The following is a 23,635-nucleotide window of genomic DNA, read 5'->3' as shown; positions in this document are numbered from 1 at the left end:
TGCTTAGAGAAAACAAAAGAGAAATATAAGGGGAAAAGGAGGCTTTTTTTTTACTTGTCTACAAGTACAATCCACAAGTACACATTTTCATTATTTCTTTAATCTTTATGAATCTTGTTCGGTTTTGAGAAAATTGAAGTGACAGCATGGGACATTTCCTTATACATTTTTATTTCATTTAGTTTTCTGTGGAACTTGAAAGCATCTGTCAATATCGGAAAGAGCAGGAAAGTTTTTTTCTCCAAAGCAATGGAATTACATGTAACGACTCCATGATATCAAAAACCTGTGAGGACTGGCAGTAGTTAAGTGTTCCAGAAAACAAGGCCAAAACTATTCCCATTAATTAGCCATGTGTGGCTGATGATGACAACACTGATGAAGATGGTGATAATAACAAATGCCAAAGGTTCACTGGGAGTTTAGACAAAGGTTATCATCATACTGAGCTCATGGTTTACACGCATCAGCACATGGGTGACATCTTTGATTCCACTGGGGTTCAGTGTAAACAGCGGGAGGAAGACTTGACTGATGGAGAGGACAGAAGACCATCGTGAGACTGTTTCTGAAAATGACCTTTTAAACAAGGCACTGGCTGCTAGTGTGTTGGTACAGTGACCGCTACAACTGTCACATCTTTCATCATTTTGTGACGTGTTACGGCCAAATTCGTCGTAAAAATAAATGTTGATTTACAACTGTAACGGCCACGACACAAGAGAATCACCGAAACCAGACACTATAAATCACTTTTGTTTAATTTCAAAGTAAAATGTCAACAGTTGGACAGTCTTGGCCACAATTTATCTTTTATAACTGTGTTAAAATGATTGCAATGCAGATGCTTGTCTATATTCATCCTTGCCAAAGAGCAGTGCTTAAAATCTCTGCAGCTAAAAACAAAAGCTGAAAGGTTTATTCATGGACAATTCTTAGACTTACAATACCATCAGACAAAATAGTGGATGCTTTGTGCTGAAAGTAATATACATTGGCTGGAGGCCAGTACAATTCCCCCTTCATCGTCCTCCACAGGAGTGGTGGTCCCTCCTCATCAAGATTTGAGCTCTTTGTTTCTTCAGTTACTCTTGTGGGACCAGACTCGTTAAGGAGAAGCCAAAAAGTACTTCTACACATGTCACATGGAATTGTATTTAAAAATGAGGAAAGCTTTCCTTATTTTGAAGACTTGTGACAACAGATTTGACCACTAATTAAAAGCTGTAACCAGGTGATGAAACGGACCATGTTCACGTGTTCGACACTCACCTCTTTAATGGCGGACATCTTGACAGTCTCGTAGTAGTGCAGAGGTGCATGGGGCATGCTCATGTCGTAGCCAAAACCAGCCACAGCCACCTCATCACAGTTATGAAGTGCCATCGTTATAGCAACTGTCCCCAAAGTTGGAATGTTCTGTGGTTGAAACAGAAATGGTGGCTGTCAGACTCAAACAAGACTGATCTCATGAAACAGTGTTGTATGTCACACAGTTCTTATGGTATTTGGTGTGCTATACGTATGCATTTTCATCCTTTCCCATTTTATTCAACGCCATTTGATTGTGTGTCAATTTACACCAAGATCTACAGTTCGCATAACCCTAACTGCAACCATCAGTGCGTGGTGTTTGACGTGGTGTGAACATACATGCGGAAAGCTTATAATGCGTACAGATAACACGCCAATTAAAAAGTGCCGCGTATAGATACGCGATTTCACAATATCACGTTGCACATACATACGTTCTTCAAAAGCTTTTAGAGCAACTTATGCAGCATTCGGCAGCTGTCATTGTGTAAATTTGAGGCCGTTATGGATGCAATTTAAGACCCATTTCACATCCACATTAGCAAAAAAGGAGGAAAAAATCTGAGTCTGAAGAAAAATATTGAGCAATGGCAGGTGTTTGCTTGTTTCTTTTATTAGTGTACTTTGTTATTCTGACTTCTCATGTGACTTCAGTGAATTAAAAACCTAAGTTCCTAAAGTGAGTGTTTTCATTTTCAACAGGCTTCAGCCAAGCACCAAAATACTCTGTTCTCAGGACAGAGCATCATGAACTTATTCACACTGGATGAAAGAGTCCTCGGTTTTTATTGTTTTTTTTATTTTTTTTTTTAAATTGTCCTATTTCTTAGTAATACGTATATTTATTTATTGCAAATGTGTACAGCACTTTGGCCAACCTTGCTGTTATGCTGTTATTTTAAAGTGCTTTACAAATACAACTGGATTGGAAAGTATTTACTTCTAGTTACAGCTGTTGGTTTTTGACAAATGGAGAGAATGACTTCATAATCAAATTTTAAAGACCTGTCAAACTGAACTTTTGGATGTGAACCATTTTCAGGCTATTTAAGGGCCCTTGGAGGCCATGTTGTGTGTTCTGACACGGGTTCAGAGACACCCTCTCATGTATCTGCCTCCCTTCCGTCGTTATACTTCTGTCTTTGTTCTGCTCCACTGCTGCTAACTAACTTTGAGCACTTGGTGATTAACTATTACCTCTAAGATGCAACCCCTGCAGACCCCTGCTACGACACAGTGGTCTACAGGGTTGAACTGTGCTTCCTAACCGCCTAGGGCTGTCAGAAATTTGGGGGGGTAAAGTCTGTGTGTGTGTGTTTGTGTGTGTGTGTGTGTGTGTGTGTGTGTTTGGATGTTGGAGAAAGAGAAAAGAGTGTAAGTGGAAAAAAGCGGGTCCAGAAGAAAGAGTGGAGGGAGGCCTCATTTAAATCATTACCCTGATTTGCAGCCCTCAGGGTAGGTGGAGTTGAACCAGCAGCTGGCCAACCCCCTACCGCGTCTTCTAATACAGATTAATTTACACACATGCACATACACACTCAACATAAACACAAGTATAACAAATAGACCCACTCATTCATTTCCACAAACATAAACATACACTACGATGGTCAGGGGAGACGCAGCAAAGTGTTCTAGGGGAAGAATTTGCCAAATCATACAACTCTGCAGCCTGCAGTGTATGAGACAGCACTGCAAACGCCTAGATACAAATGTGCACACACAAATTACCACAAACACACACACACACTCAGGCCAGATGCCCACATGTTGAACACATGTTTGCAGAGGGGAGTTCATGCAGGGGTGTTCTGGCAGGTCCAGGGGGCAAAGGTACGGTGGAACTCACGTCCCCTTCAATTTTCAACCAATATTCTCCATCTACTTTTCAACAGAACACACATGCACAACAATCAAAGACACATGAACACAAGGACCCTGTGCATGAGCTTCTTTGATTCATTTGTACATGTTTAGTTTGTATCTTTCTGTGTGGTACATTGCCCTCCAAATAAAATACATTATTTCACCAACAAAATAAGACTTAGCTTCAGATCCAGCAATTATGAAGCAAGAACAAGGGCAGTGTAGAATTTAGTCTGGACTAGGTCTGAAGCAGGTATTCAACATTTCAGCAATGTCAACATCGAGAAATAGTTCGGCATTTCCTCTTAATCTATGTTGTTCTCCTCGTTTGTATTCAGAAAACAGTGGAGGTTCACTGCAATTACCTCCAAGAAAGCCTTCTATATGAAAATAGGAGAATTAAACTGCAAAATATCCAACTGAACAGCAGATTCTATACACACTGCATCAGCTAGGCATCCCTATGGAGAGCTCCTCTTACACGAGGGATGACTATGCATGAAGTTAGAGAAAAAGGCCTTAAATAACACCAGGGACACCAGTTTATGTAACATGTGTTTTTCTTTCTTTCATCAATTATTTACACAAAGTCGTATCAGCCAGAGAGTACACAGTGCCGAGTTAAGATAATATTGCTTTCAGTGGAGTGGTACAGATTATGTTCATCTGAGTTTTCCTCATGGATACTAACACGAAACCAGTGAGCAGAGTAAATGATTTGGAATCTACTTGTGCGGTTCAGTGTGACCTCCTCATCTAGATGTTAAAGTACTGTTTTCCTTAAAAACAAGAGCCAAAGTGTAAGCCTCTTTTCAGCATATGTGGGATTTCACTTACTGAGGTTAGCTCTTAGTTTGTTTTTGTTAATTTATCTTACTTTGACTGTTCTCCTGCTAGGCACCAGTGTTAAATATACATCACATTGTTGCTATTTGTACTTAGTATTACTTCTTATGTTATTGTAATTTGTTTGAACAACATCTGGCACAAGTATTTTCTTTGGGATTAATAAAGCTCTATTGTCGTCTTTCCATTTTATTCCTTATTTAAAACATAATGAAAGCACAAAATGTCCGACTTCACTTATGTTATATGTAGATCTCGGCTGGTGTTATACTGTATGACCACTAAAAATCTAAAAAAAGTGATGGATGAAAAATCATTTCCATTAAATAATGGTGCTTGTAATGTATTATGTATGTCATTTGAGTGTGCGTGCATGAGCCTTACCCCTTTGCCCATGAGGCCGTTGTTAAATGGTAGGCCTATGAACTGGAAGGCAGCCTCCTGGATGAAGTACGGATTGAGGATTCTCATCTCACTTGGCTCCCGAGGCACGTAGTGGGCTACTGACTTCCAAAAGCCCTCTGTACCCCTCTGAAGTAGTGACAGGGGAATATAGAAAGAGACAGACAAAAAAAAAAAAAGTGTATTAGTCATTTTTACAACTCAATGTGATGACACCGTTGCAGTTGCCTTGGCGCAGACGACCAGCTGCAGTTTGCCAACATCAAAGTGAGATTATCCTCTGTAACACTGACATAAAACACAGGAGCCGACCAGAAGCCAGACCCCTACTACCACTGATTAGGGAAATGGCTTTTGGGCCTTTAATGGATGAAGTCAGGGTGAGGGTCTCACAGGACATCAGTAATTATAACCCCAGTGTGAGAGACACTGAGCAGTGGGTGAGGGGTCCGGCCACTGATGAGGGACTGTTCTACAGCCTGTTCAGTCCAAACTAAAATGATGGCAAGAGGGGTAGAAATGAGAATAATCATCTATGAACAGTATTTTTTCATGGCAAAGCTTTTCACATACCATCTTCAGTTTATTAAATCGATTTTTTCCAAATACATTTTGGCAGCTGGTCATTTACATTTGTCTACAAAAACAATGGCTGTTCTGGCGAATGAGATGTCAAGTGTGCAGTTTTCAGTTTTAATGAACTGCCTTTACCAGTTTCTTTTTGTGATTTCTTTTTTTTGGATGATTTACTTGCCCTTTTAACCACTACTGTTTGTACAAGTTGCTTGCCTACATCATGAGTCAATCCTCTACCTGCTGAAAAAGGCTGACATACCTCAACAAAGGGCTGCACAACTAATCGAAATCGGATTATTTAATTAGGACAATGTTTAAAAAAGGGTAATCGTCAAAGCGAATTTCATCTTTCGTGTCTCCGGGCCGCACCTCTGGGCTACCATAGGCTCCTCCTCCTAACAATGAGAGTGGTTTCCGCAGTCTTTGGTCTCCACACACCAGTACACAAATGGCGTTTGCTAAGGAGGGTGACAAGTTCATGGGTAAAAATAGCAAGAGCAAGTCTGTTGTGTGGAATTGGTACGGCTTCGAAGTTTCCGATAAGACTAAACTGTTCCTCACTGCAAACTCTGCCTGAAAGTGGCATCAGTCAAAGACAGCAGCACAACCAACTTATTTCAGCACCTCAAACATCATCACACGCCAGAGTGGGAGCAGTGCGTTGCAAAAAAAAAAAAAAAATGACATGCTGAAAGACTCCTGTTGTCTTTTGTAGTTTCACCCAGAAATCAAAATCGAAATCAAAAATCGAGTTTTTAGAGGAAAAAAAATTGGCATTTCATTTTTGGCCAAAATCATGCAGCCCTACATCAACATCCATGGTTTGACACCTGATTCAAGGACCATTGTTGCAAAAATCATGCTGCGTCTTTCTGCTGTACTCAGTATGACGGCAAAAAAAAAAAAAAAAAAAAAACCTATGAAACGAGTTTGTTTACAATAAGCCGCTCCAAACAAGTTACCCTTAGAGGATTTTATGCAGTTGTTTGTTTTGGACTGTATTGTAAGTATATAAACAGCCCAAAGCAATATCTCTAACCAACATTTGAAGTTAAATCAGGCTTCTCAAAGGAAATGGATCAAATCACACCTCGACCTCAGGGTGTGTTGGAAGACCGCAAGTTCTTACACACAACGCAATCACCATTATGATCAGTAGAGCAACCTGTCAGACAGGCAGCAACACCTGAAGAAAATTATGTTACCTTAATGAAATACATTTGTTCATTTCAGACATAATAGAGCAGCCAATAAATAACAGATAAACAAAGTGACAAGAAGGTACCCTCAACAGGACAGGGCTATAGAAAGTTTCAATTAATCCTGATTCTGCTTTTGAAGAAACTCTTAGAGGTGATCAGTTTATAATCTAATAAACTAAATGAAAGTATAACAAACTAGCTGTGCGTGATTGACTCACCTGACAGTGTAACTTCCTAACAGGCATAAAGCCAACAGGGTCAGCAGATGTAAATGGGAATCACCTGTTCAAATAGTCAAGCACCCGCCTGGCCACCTTTGATACAGCAACGCACGACTGTGTGTGTGTGTGTGTGTGTGTGTGTGTGTGTGTGTGTGTTGGCAGAGGCAGTAGCAACAAGTCTGCTGCCTTTGTGGCCACAACAGTGGCGGCTCTTTTTGAACGAAGGCCTGGCTCTGTGCTTTCGGCAAGCTGCAACAGGAACAGCAGCTCATCTCTCTTGTCAACACAGCTTGTGTTTGCCAGGAATCTATTTAGTGGGGCTGTTTGGATGTGTATGTGTCTGTGTATGCTGAATAAAGAAGAGTGATGCATTTTTTCCCTTTATTCTCGGAAGGAGAGAAGCTAACGACACACAACACACACCCCTCGCTTTACACAGCAATGACCTGACGAGTACATAGACACAAATGTCATGGGGTGGGGATCTCTTTGAAGATATTCAGACAACTGGATAAGTACAGGTGGCTTTAAGAATGTAAGAGCAATTAGTATGTAAGGATTCAGTGCTGCGAGGAGGGAGTGGGCTGTGGGTACTCTCATGAGTTAAGGAATGTGGGCAGCTGCTTACATTTACGCTCAGTGTTTAAATCATCATCAAAGATCAACAGGGAAAGTGAATGATAACACCCCTCCCTACAGAGCATACACCCAGGTGCTCTGAACTGGGCACTGATAGAAGACTTCATCTGGACTTTGACTGTGAATACTGGGTAAACTGTGAGGTGGAGATACTGTGCGGCCAGGAGCGAGACCCCTTTTCCAATATTATTTCCTGTAAGCCTGTACACTGGGCATAGCCTGCACAAGCTCAGGAAACTCTGCAACATACAACAACTTTGTACAATACTTTGATCAGTGATGACAATATGACTTGTAATAGATAAACGAACCTCACAGTCCCCGCCACATTTAGTTTTGCTGAAGGTAGATTCATCTCACAAGCTAAAGAAGGCCTCAATACAGGAGCCTCCATTAGCTTGGTGCATCTGCATTCTATAGTCTTTTACAAAGTATTTCTAGCAAATTTATCGAAGCATTGGTCATGGACAACCCCAATTTGGGGCTCAAAAAATCATGGGAAAGAATGCTTCTAGGACTCAAAAAAGAGTTTGTTCAAAGTGCTCTTTGGAAAAAGGGATTCATAAAGTACATGACAAACAGGAAGAAAACTCCAAGGCACTCTCTTTGAGCATTAAAACGCTTTTATTCTCACGGCATGGGGCTGCAAATTTGGGGCTGTTTGGTATCACTGGGCCCTTCTTGAAAATTAGATAAAGATTACTGTACTACCGTTAGATTGACAGTGAGCCTGTTTACATGCACACCAATACTCCGATCATTATCTGATGTCTTCAGTTATCAGACTGTTCAAGGGATCATGTAAACAGTATAATCTGATATGGTTTATCAGACAACAGCAGTAATCGGATTATGAGAAATCGGATTAACACACCTGGATTTCTCCTCAATACTTCCATGTCTTCCTACATGTATACAGGTTAATCTGATTTATTTTGTTCTTTTTTTTTTTTTTTTTTAACGTCTGCACTTGTGTAAACACAAAATCGTAGAAAATGGAAGTTACATAGTCAAACAGGAGTGGAAGACAATAACAGGAAGTTTGAGTCTACCGTCATGACATACATAGGTACTCCAAAAGAAATCTGATAATGGACTGGAGCGTCTAAACCAGGGTTTTTGATTATGGCATTTCTCAAGTGCATGTAAACTTGTCAGATCTGATTATTACAATTATCTAATTAGTCCCAGTTAACGGAATTTGATGGTCATGTAAACAGTCCGAGTTATACAAATATGAAATTTATCAGAAAGTATCCTGAAACGGAATAAAAATTAGCAAAATAAGAGTCTGGGGTATTCTCCTATGTCCTATACTGCTATTTTAAAATATCAGCCCCAACACCCAAACAGAGACAAAATGACATTACTGCCTCACATGTGTATAGTAAACGTGATAAATTATTTTTGTTTATTTCTTGACAGATTGTACAGATTAATATTATATCGTATTTCGCATTGTTTTTTGTGCCTTTCATGTAATATACTATTCCAAATAGGGATGTAAACAATTAATCGACTATCAATTAATTGTTGCTAAGAATTTGCTCAATTAAATTATTAATTTTTGGTTAATTGCCCTTTTCCACGGCTGGATTTGTGGTGTGGGCAGTAGGGGGCGCAACCACCCAAACTAGGCTTTATCGCTGAAGTTGAATAACGCCGCCGCCACTGAAACCTCGCTCCATCATGTCAGTGAGGCAAAGTCAGAAATGCCCATTTCTTCTAAACTGCCCCTCTTCAGATCCATTTATTTTATTAAATTTCTCTGCAGAATTTATTTAGTTCTACTCCATAAATGTCATTGCCTGTACTGTATCCAATGGTACAATAAATCAGTCATTAAGGAATATGACATACTTTTTTCATGAAGTATATAAACTATATTTAGCTTTTATTCTTATAGACCCTATCGAAAGAGAAATTCAGGTTCTCATGAAAATCGCTGCTTATCAATTAATCGTTACTCGATTGATAAGGTCAACCAACTAATGATTAATGGATTAATTGATAATTTGCATCCTTAATTCCAAATAATTAGTTCCTAGTGGGATTAATTAAGTTTTATTTAATTATTGCAAATAAAAGTGAGAACACAATAAGTTGCACTATCGAGGTCAGCAGAGCCAGAACAGGATTCTCACTTTTACAAACAGCCTCGGGGGAACAGGATGTGGCTTCCAGTGTGGACTGACCGCTAACCTCTGTGTGAAAGTGACTTAGTTTATCAAAAGAAACGCAACTACTCCAGCAGAATTTGAACACTGACAGAACAGGAAGTTGAGTAAACCACTTACTCACCCAGCCTCGACACACACATGCTCAGAAGGTGAACAGAAGTGTGTGTGGGTCGACTGGTTAGGCTGTCGCTGGGTTGTGGTCAGAGAGGAAATGGCTGTTTCCCCTCTCCTCCGACAGCTTTATGGTTAAATTGGTCGGGATTATTAGATTCAAGTGTGCGCGTCAGGCTGTGTGCGCCAATACAGCACCTGTTAAAACAACCTATATATGGAAGAAGTAACTGCAATGGAAGGAGATAAGTTTACATACATGTAAATGCTGATTGTGTTTTTGTATCTTTGTATCTTCTAAAGTCTTACACTTTATATGAGGGGGTCCTGTAACAAGTGGAGGTGAAGGGCTGTGCTGTGAAGGGCTGTGCTTTAAAAAAAAAAAAAAAACAACAACAATTTTTTTTTTATTGTGTTGTTAATATGCTGATGTGCATGGGAGAAATTAGTGCATTTAGAGCAGGGGTGTCAAACTCATTATAGTTCAGGAGCCACATTCAGCTAAATTTGATCTGCAGTGGGCCGAACCAGTAAAATAATAACATAATAATATATAAATAATGTCAACTCCAAACTTTTCTCTATGTTATAGAGCGAAAAAAGTAAATTTACATTATGAAAAGGTTTACATCTACAAACTATCCTTTCAAAAGATGTGAGTAACATGAACAAACTGAAAAAAGTAAGTGTAATTTTAACAATATTCTGCCTCAGGTTATCATTTACACATGTACATTAGAACTTACAGATCACAGTGGATCTACAAACACACAAAACATTTAATAACAGGCAGAATATTGTTAAAAAAAAAAAACAACCTCTTAAGACATTTCATGTTGTTCATATTTGTTCAGGATATTCACATTTTTTGCGAAATTATACTTTGTTTTAGTGTAAATACATGAAAATATTACATTTACAAAGAGAAAAATGTGGAGTTGTTGTTATTTATATGTTATTATGGTCGTATTTTACTGACCCTTTGGCGAGCCAGATTTGGCCCCCGTGCCACAGGTTTGACACCTGTGATTTAGAGTGAGGAGGGAAGCTTGTCAATGATAGGTCACAAAAAACTAAAAGTGATCTGACCCTGAAAGGCCCAAAGACATGACAATCAATTATTTCATTTTTTTAACATCAAATTTGTTTCATTGTAACCTTTATATTTTCAAGGGAAATCAACAAAAGGCGAGTGAATGGGACACAGAATAGAACGGAACAGGAGAATTCCAAACAGAAAGGCTGGCTGCAAAAAAATGAGGCGCTCATACCATGGATGTGATTCATCAGTGAAAATCATTTTTATGTTTTGTACATTCTTATTTCATGGTTGTTACACGCTTAGTTGAAATTTTGCACAAAAGGTAAATATAAAGGACAAAATGGTCAAATATGCTTTATGTTTTTGTTAAGTATATACCGTACTCTATGGACTATTGGCCGCAACTGACTATAAGCCGCACCTACCCTGTCTCTAATGTCTTCCCATGGATTCATTGATGCCAAGCTTACACGCAGCAGCTCTATTTCCTTCTACGAGAGCCGGATTGATTGTTAGCCCGGAAAACATAAATTAGCCGCATCATTTTTGAGCTGTGGGTTCACAGAGTGTGGAAAAAAGTAGCAGCTTATAAACCGGAAATTATGGTAATTAAAAGTCATGTAGTTATTTTATATCAATGACTGATTAAATTTACATTTCACTGGTTTGAGTCTAGATAATTTTTTTTTTTTTTTTACAGTTAACAAAATGACTATCAGCTGTCAAAATTCAATATCAAAAAAGTCCCACAAGACAGCTGCATCACACTTGGAGTACATGTAGTTCACATCTGAACAGCTGCTGGTTGTCTGTTTTTTAAGAATACAGCGAAGTAAATAGTTTCCAACACTGAGGACAACAGGCTAAACTTTAATCTCAGGTGTGAAACTCTAGTGCGCAGCAGATGCAACATGAAACTCCAAGGGGTATTGTCAATGTAACCGAGTGAGCCAATAACATAAAAACACTCCATGTCGCTGTTGTCAAACACAGTAGAAGCTTTGCAAAAAAAAAAAAAAAAAAAAAAAGGCTAAGTGTATTTGTCTTGTCATCTCACAGCTGTAGGAAAACCACAGCTAGACAAATCATCAGAAGAGCTGAAAGAAGAGGATTAGAGCAGGACCCTGTAAAGCCAACAGAAGACATGGATCAAACGGATGGAAAAAGTGATGTGAAGTGAAAAGCTTAAGGTTTTCAATGATAAAAGAAGCACTAAAATGGAAAATCTTCAACATTCAGCAAAATGCTAAATAACCAAATTCGGTTCTTCATGAGTGACATCTCAAATTAGGCTGATGAGACTCTGTTCTAGTTCACCACATCTCAGCGCCCTTCACTTTACATTTGTAAAATGCCCAAAAAAGCAACAGCTTGGTTTAGAAGCTGTTCTTATCCAACTTTGGTTCCAATGTGGGTTGAAGCACAAGCCTATGAAACCCAACTCACCTTTAAACTGAAAAGTTTTCTGTACTGAATGAAGGGAAAAGCTGGGTTTATAGCTCCAGGGGGAGAGAGTAAAAAAGTGTGTAAAAGTAGGGCACTGAACAGGACTGTAATGAGAGAAGAAGAGGGAGAACAAGAGGTTTCACATCTGCAATGCTCCTACAGGTGGCTATAAGCTCTTCAGTGTAAACAAATACAAATAAATCTCAGCTTTCTGTCGGCCACAAGAGGAGAATGCACATTATCCTGTCATCAGATGCATATAGTAAATGGCTGATTTTAAGGTTTCAACCTGCTCTTAGATATTCTATCAACTGGTTTCTTGAATCCTGTAAACCCCTGGAAGGATGTGGTTGTGTTTGATGTTTATGGAGTGGACTACTGCAAACCAGGACGACTGGATTCCGGAAGGAAGACTTAAAGCGATATAGAAACACGAACGGCAGCCCTGAACTGCTAACAATCACAATTAAGGTTGCCTGGAGGTCATTAGCAGTGTGTACATGTTGGACCTTTGAGTTTACAAGCTGCAGCGTCTCACCGCATAAGTGCTCCACTGAAGAGGAACCATTTCAGAAAGGATGTTTGAAAGAAGAGCGAGTTTCCAAAATAGGTGGTAAATGGTGAGGTGCACACAGATTTTAGTTTCTAAGATCATTAGTAGTGGAACTCCGGACAGCTTTGGTTATTTTATTCCCTTTGGTTTTGGGAAGGAATTTGAAGCACTTACCAATTTGGCTCTGCTTTTCCTGACACATACCACGACCTCTGCTCCCATTAAGGTCAGGGTGGTTTCTCTTTCCTGGTCTCTTTGAGGTTATCCAGTGTGTGAAACCCTTGTCTTCACCCTCCCATGACGGCAAATGTAAAACAGTGAAGATGCTTTACAAAACTGTGTCCCTCAACACTTCCACTAGGGAATAACAGGTGATATTTAGAACCAAGAATGGGAATTGATGTGATTTTATTAATACCAGTGCTATAATTGATTGTGCTTGATGGTCTGGCTTTTGAAAAAATTATTTCCCTCATATATCTCTCAGGTAGTAGCAGATGTCCACAGGTTTTTAATGTCGGTGCAAATGTTTTGATATGTATGAGTGTGACACAGTTTAAACATTACTCCTCTTTTGTGCTGTAAGTAACCATTCCAAAATAGCTCCGGTTATACAATGGCTGTCTAAAAAAAGTTCCCTGGATTTAACAAAGCAAATTAATATGTTTCAGCTGAAACAAGTTCTTTAATCCTAACTGATGCAGTGAGTAGCTTTTTACATTTTAAACCATCAATTTTCAAGAGAGCATAACGAGTGGCCAATGTCAGGAATCATTAGGTTCATCAAAATTGTCAAAAAGTGGTTTAGGAAGCATGTGATATTATATTCATACATGAATGGTCACCACAGAGTCCAGACCTGAACCCCATTGGGAATGTTTGGGATCAGCTGGTGAAGACTTAATCCAGTAATCTGATTCTCCCATCGTCAATTCAAGATCATGGTGAAAAATTAATGCAACTATGAGTGGAAAATATGTTGTGACGCTGCAGAAAGGATACCACGATGAAGAGACTAGAGGATTTGATAATATATTTTTAGTTGACAACTGTTTGCCTTTTTAGCTGTATAAACAAAATGTACATAGGTAAGGGTTAACAACTAACCTAAATATAGGAAGCTTAGGGCTGGGCAATATGGAAAAAAATCATATTGTGATTTTTTTTCTCATATCAGACGATATCGATATGTATCACGATATAAATCAAATCACTATTTTTGTCAAGCTTAAATTTTCCAATACTCACAAGCTAGTAGTGAAGACATCAGAAGGTTATTTTTGATTTAAATATGATTTATTTTCTGTCAGAGGTTGAACATGACAGATGTGCTGAAGACCATTATACAACTGTTTCAGATCAATAAAACAGGTACATATATTTAAAACTAAATTAAAAGTCTGACCAGCAGGCAAAAGCTTTTAAGTTTTAAAAGAGAACATAAACAAAATAGACCATCTGCTGGGGATATAGACGTGGGAGTGCGTTCTTTAACTGCCGTAACTCCCGCAACTGGCGTAAACCAAAAATTAAATGACACGCTTTGAACATCCGACTCCTGGCCTCTATGCCGCACCTTACTTTTCAGTAACCCGGTCGCCCGAGTTCTCAGTTAAATTTTCTCCTGAGGGAATACTCATTACCTACCGCTGCAGCCCAAACATTAGCATGTGTGTTGCGCTGCTCTTACGCCTGTGCTGTGTGCGTCAACCTAACTTGACGTGGCTCTAGCATGATTGGTTCAGTGCGGCGCAACTTAATCATGATTGGCTTTTCTTATGTTTGTCAAAACATGGACAAATGAATTCTATCAAAGCTATATCCCATATTTCTATCGAGGAAAAGTTATTTTGCGATATATATTGTTATCGTTTTATCACCCAGCCCTACCTTTTAATGAAATATACGAAGAAATGACTGATATTGCCAAATACCAACAGAAGTCAAGATACCCTTTTGCCAAGATGAAGGACCACAACAAAAGTCAATATGTCAAACAGTGTCCATCCTGATGACAGTGATGAATGGAGAAAACTATAACAATTCTCCAAAAGAAATGCAGGTAGCTTCATAACAGCAACGACAGAATACTGTTACTACTTATAGAGCTGTGTGATTGGTTTTGAATGATGTGAAGTGGGTTTGAGTGAGTTAAAGTGATTCAAATTTTATGTATGTGCGTAGGAACATGTTCTAGTTTGATGCAGATATCTTTTCTGAGCCACAGTGTAGAACCCATTTTGTCCCTTGGCATTTACCAAACACAACAAATCACTGTTTCACTCTCAGTGTATCCAGAGTGCCGCCCCAGAGAGACACACTAAGTTGTAAACACTGACACCCACTTTGACATGAGTGGGACTTCAATAAATTGCTGTGAGCGGTTAAGACCACCTGGCTTGATAAAAAGCTGTTAATGGGAAAAATGCCAGCATCAATAATAGAAAGTGATAAGCTCCTTCTCAAATCTCTATTCCCTCGAAGACAATCACAAGTTTATGGTTGATTTCAGCTACTGGCGTGGAGAGTCTTATCTAAGCAGAGGCTGAAATCAGTACTTTAAGGTTTTATATATAATGATTCAGAACTTTTAAGTGGCTTGTTTTGATCTCCACTTCATCAAACCATACTAAAGGAACCGAGTGTACAGGTCAGTGTTAATCACAGTAGGATACATAGGTGACTCACTTCTGAAACACAACACTCATGGTAATCAGTGACATCCGGACACCATGTTAGTCACTTGGTTCATGTTCAAAATCCAAGTATGTAAATGTTTATGAACGCATGTATGCATGCCACTTCTGCACAGATGTCTGTGCTTAAAAAAGAGCAATATAGCAGCTATTTCTACTCTATATACTGCACATTCAATAACAAGATTAGAGTAGTGTTTGGAACTGAGATAATGCAGCTATAATCGAGATATAGATTATGATAAACTAGCTAACTTGGAAGTCATTGTCAGCGCTGTGCAATATTTCATCTACAATGGCTATTCCCTGAAAACTCAGTTTGCTTAACTGTGCAAAACATGCAATGTTTTTTTTTAAATATTGGCTTCAATATTATAATACTTGTGAGTAGAAAGTCCTGCCTGTATTTCTATTAAAGGAGAAGTGCTCTCTTCTTAAAACTGTCTCCATCCATCATTTATCTCTGTGGCCTGTGGAGAGCAGGGAGCGCTCCTGTAAACAAACAGGAGAGATAGAACACCGACACTCCACCTACGAACCCCATGTTTACCACCGGCTGTATATCCTTCACTGGCTGTGTTTGAAAATATCCCCACATATACAAACAAATGTGGCTGTGTGTGCATGAAGCATGAGTGAGCGCTGCGCATGAGGGGAAAATCGAAATGAGATAGACACAAGGGGAAAAGCAGAACATCTACAATTGTGGAAATCATGTTTGAGCACATTTGTAAACAGCATGTAACTGGCCAATCAACCAGGCTGCTGCACATGTGGGGCCAAGCTTCTAAGCAGTGTGACAAAGTCGAGTTGTAATCACCCAGACCTGCGGTAATGAGGGATTAAGGAAGTGGGAGACCCTGTGATGTTACACTGTATATAGTGGAGGTCTTCACAGATATAAAGATGTAAAACACATTCAGTAAGAGAACGGTCTGATCAAAACCAAGGCTGATTAGGAAACCTGGACATGGTCGGAACTTGGCCTTGAAGTTTATGACTCTGAATGCGTGTGTGTGTCTGTTTGTGATTGTGCAAAAAGTCTAAATAACAAGATTGGGAAATTGCATCGCTAATTCGTTGTCTGTTCGAGCATCCAACTGCGCTGTAGGCATTTCAAAAGCCACACCAGCAAAGAGTTCAAGAACATTGACCACAGCCTACATGAGTCACTTGTGGTTGAATAAAAACTGTGTAGCCTTTTAAAGAACGACAGAGGAACACTTGCTTTCATAAATGCAGAAGGAGGAAGAAAACATTTCGCATCTCTCCCAGCTGCAAGTGTGCAGGCTACACAAGGAAATCCCCTACAGCACTGCAGATGCAAAACCTCAAAACGTGCAATTTACAACTGTAATAGATGAGGGATGCTTGCTGCTATTTGGATTCCTTGTTTAGGTTTCTGAGTGTACAGAAGGCTCATGTACAGTACGTGCATATATAAATGCCTTTTTACTGTTTATGTTTCCACTGCATTAGTCTATGCTAGGTGTGAGTCTCATACAATAAAGCAGCATAACAGTCTTTTAACAGGACTTCAGTTCTTTTCATGTTGTTGCTAAGACTTAAAATCCACTTTCCACAGTAAACAGATACCATCACCCAGGCAACACGTGTTTTTTTTTAGCTTTAAAGATCCCTATTCCTGAATTTCCCTCTAACAACAAAAGAGGCTTAAATCCAACTAGGTTTCACAGACATTACCAACCATGCACTTACTAGCAGGGCTAACCCTTGTCCACCAGTGGAGATTAGTGACACCATTTGCATCTTGGAAGCTTTTCCTTAGTGTCTCTATATGGCAGGTTGTGTGTGGGGATACATTTTTACAGGATCATGGGATCACAAAAAAATGCACTGCTTCACAACGTAATGCGATTCAGGCAGATGGACAACATTTGAAATGGTCACCGACACTGATAGCAGAGAAAACCACTATATAGATACAGTGCATCTTAGACTAATGAATGATCTTTTTAAGAATGAATGATATTAGTGAATATTAAGTCCTTGTGCTACAAGACTTAAGTGTTGACAAAGAAGCTTCAGCACCAGGTTGGTATATGGGATGGCTCTTGTGTGGTTTTATTCTTACCTGACCACCTGAAAATATTTGTGTCCATTGGTAAACATATCTCTCCTCAGTTCCTTTACCATTTTTGGAGTCCCTCAGGGGTCAATAATGTGGCCAAACCTGTTCTCTTCTGTTCTCATTTTCTCATGCCTCCTCTAATTGCCTCACAGATGTTCAATTTTTCATATTAATCTCTATTAACACATACATACTCTATCAGTCCAGACAATCTACACTCTAACAAAGTCTTTTTGTAGTTCCTTGTCAGTAAATGTCAAATCGCATGTCAGTAACTTGTAACTTTGGTGCAATCTTCATTAAATATGTAGCAAATATATAAATAAGGACCTCCAGAAAACACAGCTTATTATTGTAATGACTGCACACTGCCTGTCCATATGTTTTAGGATTGATTTTAAGGTTTTTGCTTAACTGTAATCTCAAGGCTTTTAAAAAGCCTTTTCTAGAACAGTTTGAGGACACTGTATTCTTAATACTACACTTGAGTCTGGTATTACTTTGTTTTAGATGGAGCCGTAATGCTTCCATTTGTGCTTCAGTATTTTGAGTCTGTGTTGTCTGGTGTGAGGCAGATGTTTTTTTATTTAATAAGTACATTATGGTTACTCTAGATCATTTCATAGTGCACTGTGTTGCTACTATGAGATAAATTCACACACTGTGATAAAACATTACATCCATATCATCTACTCCTAGTAAATGATATGGATGTAATGTTCTATCCTAGTGGATGATATGGATGTAATGTTCTATCCTAGCGGATGATATGGCTTAAAAAACACAACATGTGTATTACAGCCAATCAAATACTGAAGACATATGACACACTGAGCACAAACATAAGTCCCTACACATCTGTCGGTTCTCTTCTACCATACTATCATCAAGACTCGAAACAAAGGGCATGAGGATTTTTTTTGTCCCCTGATTTTTAGCTCATGAGAAACATTCTTCCTTCCTCAGCAGATCAAAGAACACTGAGTCGGACGCCAGAGGCCAGATCAATTATCCCAGGCAGCCATTTCCACTGTCCTCTCCTTCTGACACACCAGAAAAATCTGGGCCCTATCAAAGGCTGAAGGGGCCATCAGCCAACCAGCCCAGCTATTTTCCTTCATTTTACTTCACTGTTACCTTCCACTGCTCATTTTCTTTTCCCCAGCTATTATCCCTTTACCCTATTTCACTTTATCCTTTCCATCTATCTCTTCACTATTCCTCCTCAAGGCTTAATCCAACTTCACACTATTGCTTAGTCTCAATTTGCCATTTTATGACCTTTCCATCCCTTGTTGAAACACTATTGTCCTTTCCTATTTGTTTTTTGCCCTTCTTAGCTCAGTCTTGTATTATCATAAATGTCACCTTGTAAAAATTCCAGCCGGCAGCTGGTCCCTGAAAGTCACACAGCTGGGATGGAAAATAAATTGTGTTTCCCAATCCTGCGTTGCCCAACCAGACCTTACTAAGAATGAGAATCTGCTACTCTATGAAGAACATATCGAGGACTGTGCCTAATACTTGCTTTGACCCTTGACTATAACCCGCATATCATTCACACCACTACCTAAAATTATAAGAAACATTCACCTTTTTAAAAAAAAAAAAAAAAAAAAAAAGGGGTTGAAAATTACTAGTTCCCCATCTGGTAAAAAAATACAAAAAATGATCAGAAAGGATATTCATTTATGAGGTGCTGCATCAAAAACTTCTAAATCAATGTTAGGGTCCTTTAAATGTAGCTAACGTCATCTAAAAGAGCTCCAAGAGGAACCCTTAATAAGCATATCCATTGTCCTGAGGATGAATGAGCTCAATCTGAGATACTCAACACTATTCATTAAGAACAAAATGGAAAACATAATGGAAGCGCTTATAAGAGCTTTTTACTGACAATGACTACAGAGGATAGGAACCATTACTTAAGGTGATAAGGAAAAGCCAGGTCTGTCAGTCAGAGTCTAGTGATTAAGAGCCACTTAACTGCACTAATCAAGACATTGTAAAGGACCGTCAGAGAGTGAGAGAAATTGCTTAATTACTACTACAGCCAACATCCTAGGGAACAGTTTGAGACAGACATGGAGGTAAAACTTAAACCAGTTCATTAGACAATGGCAAAATGGCACAATAGTAACCTCAGAGAAAGAAGCCCAAACGGTTGGTGTGCTCATCTTTGGTTTCTCTCAGCCGTCCTGTTCATATTAAGCATTTCAACTATCTAAAACATCCCCATTACATTATACACCAGACATTCATACTGTCTTAACCCCTTTAAAGAAATGGCTTACATTTCTACAGGAAGGAATGTACAGAATGTGATCAGGTCTGCTATGCACTGTACTGCTAAAAACATAACACATTTAGACAAGCAGAAGTAGATTTTTTTCTGGACTGTAGGGCGATTCAAGGGATTGCAAAGACATAGACTATAAAAACCTTTAATACAAAAGCTATTGTGCGAAACGTAACTGTTCATTCAATACATCTGAAAAAGGTGAAAGAACTCTCAGTAAATTTTGTGACGAGAGCTGGTGTGTGGCTGACTTAGATTTGGTCAGTCATTTAAATCACTTAAGAAATGTTTGCTATTCAAAATCTTTCAGATGAAGCTTGTTCGCTAATCTTTCTTAATCTTGTTGGGTTGAAATGATCAACATTGACTGACCTAGTGAACCAAACCAGCCAACATTATCCTTAATATGGTCATTAAACTGTAGAGTACATTTTCCTTAATGCCAATCCAGGGTTCTCTACAGGCTTAACGTCTGTCTTAAAGAAATCTGTCAATTCAAATAGCACAGTGTCAGATGTCCCATTCTTTCCTCGTTTGGAGAATGTGAGCTTTTGAAACAGCTCAACAGTATTTTTATTTTAATATATTGACTTTTCACAGCCTGAATTTCAGATAATTGGATTTTAGACGTTTCAAGGACGTGCAGAAACTCTGAAATCTCAGTAAGTCTGATTTCAAAATATCCTTACCAGTTTCTCTTTGAAGACCATCTGTCTGAGCCACTTGAAATCCAGTGGTTTGAAAGCAGAAAAAACAAAAAGCGAGTCTTTCTCATAGTTTTCTGGCTTCTGGATTGCTCCTTCTGGATAGGTAATTCTAATGGTGGTTTTGGTCCCAACATCTCTGCCATACCCACTTACTGGTGCTTCATTCAACCTGGAAAACAAGTCAAAATTTAAGTATTTTCTATTGCTTTACATGGTTTTAAAATGAATCCTGGGCACTTGGCTTAAAAATGGAACATGCTAAATGCAACAGTAAACAGCCACTAAGACGCACTGTAATCAGATCACTCAAACCATATTAAGTACATCTTTATCTGTACTAGGGATGTCCCAATCCAACCTGAAGATTGGTATCAGCTGCCGAGCTGGCATTTTTTGGAAGATCGGATTGGATTTAGTCACAAGATCGGGCTGATCTGGGGGGGGGGGGGGGGGGGGGGGGGGGGCTGAATAAACATCCTGCCCCCTCAAATTAAAGTTTTTGAAGGTAGGGAAAAGGAAAATTAGCTGGAGGAATTAGTAAAGCATCTATAACTTTCACTTTCTGGTCTTACAATCTATATTCAGATTTCCTAAGATACATTAAAAAGCAGGTATGAACATGTACTACAATGTCATATACATAGCTTTAACAGTGTTTTTCAAACCTGGGGTCACCTGAAATTCAAATGGAGTTGCCTGAAATTTCTAGTAATTGATAAATTAAAAAAATTACAAATAAACTTTTTTTGTAATGATTCAATTTCATTATAATTAAAACACCACACACTATTCCTAATAAAAATCAAGTTCAAATAAAATGCAGGACATAATATCTGTGAGGGCATATCTTGATTGACTCGATCATGTGACTACGCTTCAACCTGCCCAGACACAGTCGCAGTCAGAAAACTGGACCAAACAGAGAATGGAAAGATTTCTTCGCCGGCCTGGCACAGCTAAGACATCTCCAAGAGAAACTGACTAGCAGACACCAAAAAGGTGCATTATATACATTATATAGCCTAAATGTCATCTAAAATTAACATTTATTTGCAACATAGTAAAACAAACTATTACAAGATCAAAAACAAATTAATTTTAACAAAAAAAAAAAAAAAAAAAAGTCTCAGTTTTAAATATCTGGGGTCACCAGAAATTTGTGATGTTAAAATGGGGTCACGAGCCAAAATAGGTTGGGAACCACTGCTTTAACAAAATGTTTACATATACAACCAAAAACTGAATTGAACAGCGCTATTTATACTTGTGTTATTGTGTATACACGACCATGTTCTTTTGCAAGATGATTTACAGAAAATAAAGAGATGTCTCACCTCACTACAACATCGTATTCATCTATACGGGAGCCCAGGGACTTGTTGGCCAAAATACCTCCATTGCCCACGATGATGCACCTTTTACAGCTTAAACTGTCAGGTAGAAAAGTTAGAGTTAGCAGTATCCAAAAACAATAGATGCATGTTACCATATATTTAAGCAGCTGAAATTACCTGTCTAGTTCCTCTCCAAGTCCATAGTTTTTTGTGGCAGTTAAAATGCTGTCTATGATTCTCTCTGCGGAAGAAAATAGAAATAATGTCAAAAATAAAATAAGTTCAGGATGCGCTGTCACCGCAGTGAATTGAAGAGAGCATTCTGAAAAGTAAGTCTTACATAAGCTTCATGTAAATACTTGGTGGAGTATTTTATTGCCCGGAACAGTTTGTGTATAAATACATCAGCAGGTTAGTTCTTTTTTTGGCAGTTGATGAGAGAGTGTGTCTCTCTTCTCCTAAGAAACTTTATATCATAATTTGGCACTAGAGAATGTACCGTTATCCTTAGTGTTCTCCATCTTCAGCTGTCACTCCTTATGCAACAACATAGCTTATAAGGGGGAAATAAAATAAACCTTTACAATGAAAATGAGAGTGCTGAAAAGAACCAATTTTGTGCTCATCTGAAAGATTAACAATCTGACAAGAATTTCAACATACCATTAGTGTTACAACAATCTAGGTGGTCCTAGGAGGAGAGAAAACCCCTCTTAATTTATTCATTTACAGATAAGGGGGGACTGATCAGCGCTCAGAAAAAAGAATGATACGATTATGGAGAGAAAAAAAAGCTGTTGAGTGGAGTGAATCTGGGAGAAACAGACACACATGGTTCAGGATGGTATGCATGTGTATGAAGAAACTCTCCCATAAAAGCACTCAGAGAGGAATGCTCTTTTTAAACAAGCACATTCTCCTGGTTAAGTGGGCGATGTTGAGCTTGTCTCGCAGCGTGGCTAGCGCCCCTCCGATCGCAGGGTGAGAAACAGGGATGTTTAGTCATAGCGAACATTCCTGCCATGCTCTACAGGACATTCTACTGGAGTCATGCTTTCAGTATTAGATATTACATAGATCATCTTCAGATATTTTAGACCTCTCGTGCTTTGTAATACACCCCTTCACAGGATTAAAAATGCACGGATTTCTGTATAACCTTTGATACATTCCATTCAAAGCTATGTATATGGTAATATAACAGCAGTTTCTTTCCTTTATTTGCATCCTACATTATATTGTATGTAATGTGATGACAGAAAATAGCAACTATTTCATATTGTTCTGTTTTTATTTTGTTCTTGCTTATTACTGCAACACTTTCTGCCATTTAGACAGTGCTTTGTGTTCTTTCAAAGACACAGATTCAGACAGAGTTTAACCCGTAAAGACCCAAACAGCCACCAGCAACCAAAACCATCTACTGATATAAACAGTTCAATACCTGTTGATCCACTAATCCTATCAATACATGTAAATAATTTGTGTAAAATGCACTTTGTCATCTTTTCATGATCATCACATAAGACCCATTTGGACATTCAGAGGCTCTGTAATGAATGTGGAAACACAGTCATCTTCTACAACACTGATTCACCTGTAAAACCCACGGAGTTTGATAAATAACAGTGGATGGTCACACTTGTTTCTGATATGATGACAATCAATTTTAATCTGAGCTTTTATGAACATCTACATGATCAGTGAATTAAACATGGAAAAATACCGGATTTTCATTGAAAAAAAGTAAAATACAGAGGATAATATAACAATAAATGGTGATAAATATTTTAAGACAGATTAGAGAGAAAACTTAATTTAGGAACTGCCACAAAAGTAGCACTGGGTCTTTATGGGTTAAAGTCTCATTAAATTGTAATATAACAATATTTCTATTTGGTTCATATTAATTTTCTTTTGCTGCTACATTTCAGTTCTACTGGTAAACGGTTTTACATGTTGGTATTTTTGACCATCCTGTATTTGTTGTATGCAAGTACAGTCAAGTGTTCCATTTAAATTTTAACATTTTATTCACAACTGTTCTATATTTTGTTATATGCATAGTTTAATTATTGCACAAAGGTTAATGAGGAGAGAAATGATCAA

General features: G+C 38.5%; 1 protein-coding gene across 3 annotated transcripts in view; it reads right to left on the bottom strand.

The window, feature by feature from the left end:
* st3gal3b (ST3 beta-galactoside alpha-2,3-sialyltransferase 3b) overlaps positions 1-23,635 on the bottom strand; it is a 59,932-nt gene that overhangs the window by 8,648 nt on the left and 27,649 nt on the right. For all 3 annotated transcript variants that reach the window (XM_030160474.1, XM_030160472.1, XM_030160473.1), the window contains 5 exons: positions 21,704-21,767; positions 21,527-21,622; positions 20,175-20,361; positions 4,411-4,557; positions 1,273-1,419 (listed from right to left, as the gene is read on the bottom strand). In XM_030160474.1, the coding sequence (XP_030016334.1) occupies positions 1,273-1,419; positions 4,411-4,557; positions 20,175-20,361; positions 21,527-21,622; positions 21,704-21,767 (641 nt within the window). The remainder of the gene's footprint in view (positions 1-1,272; positions 1,420-4,410; positions 4,558-20,174; positions 20,362-21,526; positions 21,623-21,703; positions 21,768-23,635) is intronic.

The sequence above is a fragment of the Sphaeramia orbicularis genome, chromosome 17, assembly GCF_902148855.1.
Source record: "Sphaeramia orbicularis chromosome 17, fSphaOr1.1, whole genome shotgun sequence".
Taxonomy (NCBI): Eukaryota; Metazoa; Chordata; class Actinopteri; order Kurtiformes; family Apogonidae; genus Sphaeramia; species Sphaeramia orbicularis.
The sequence above is the reverse complement of the archived record's forward strand: the minus strand, read 5'-3'. Positions and strand labels throughout refer to the sequence as shown.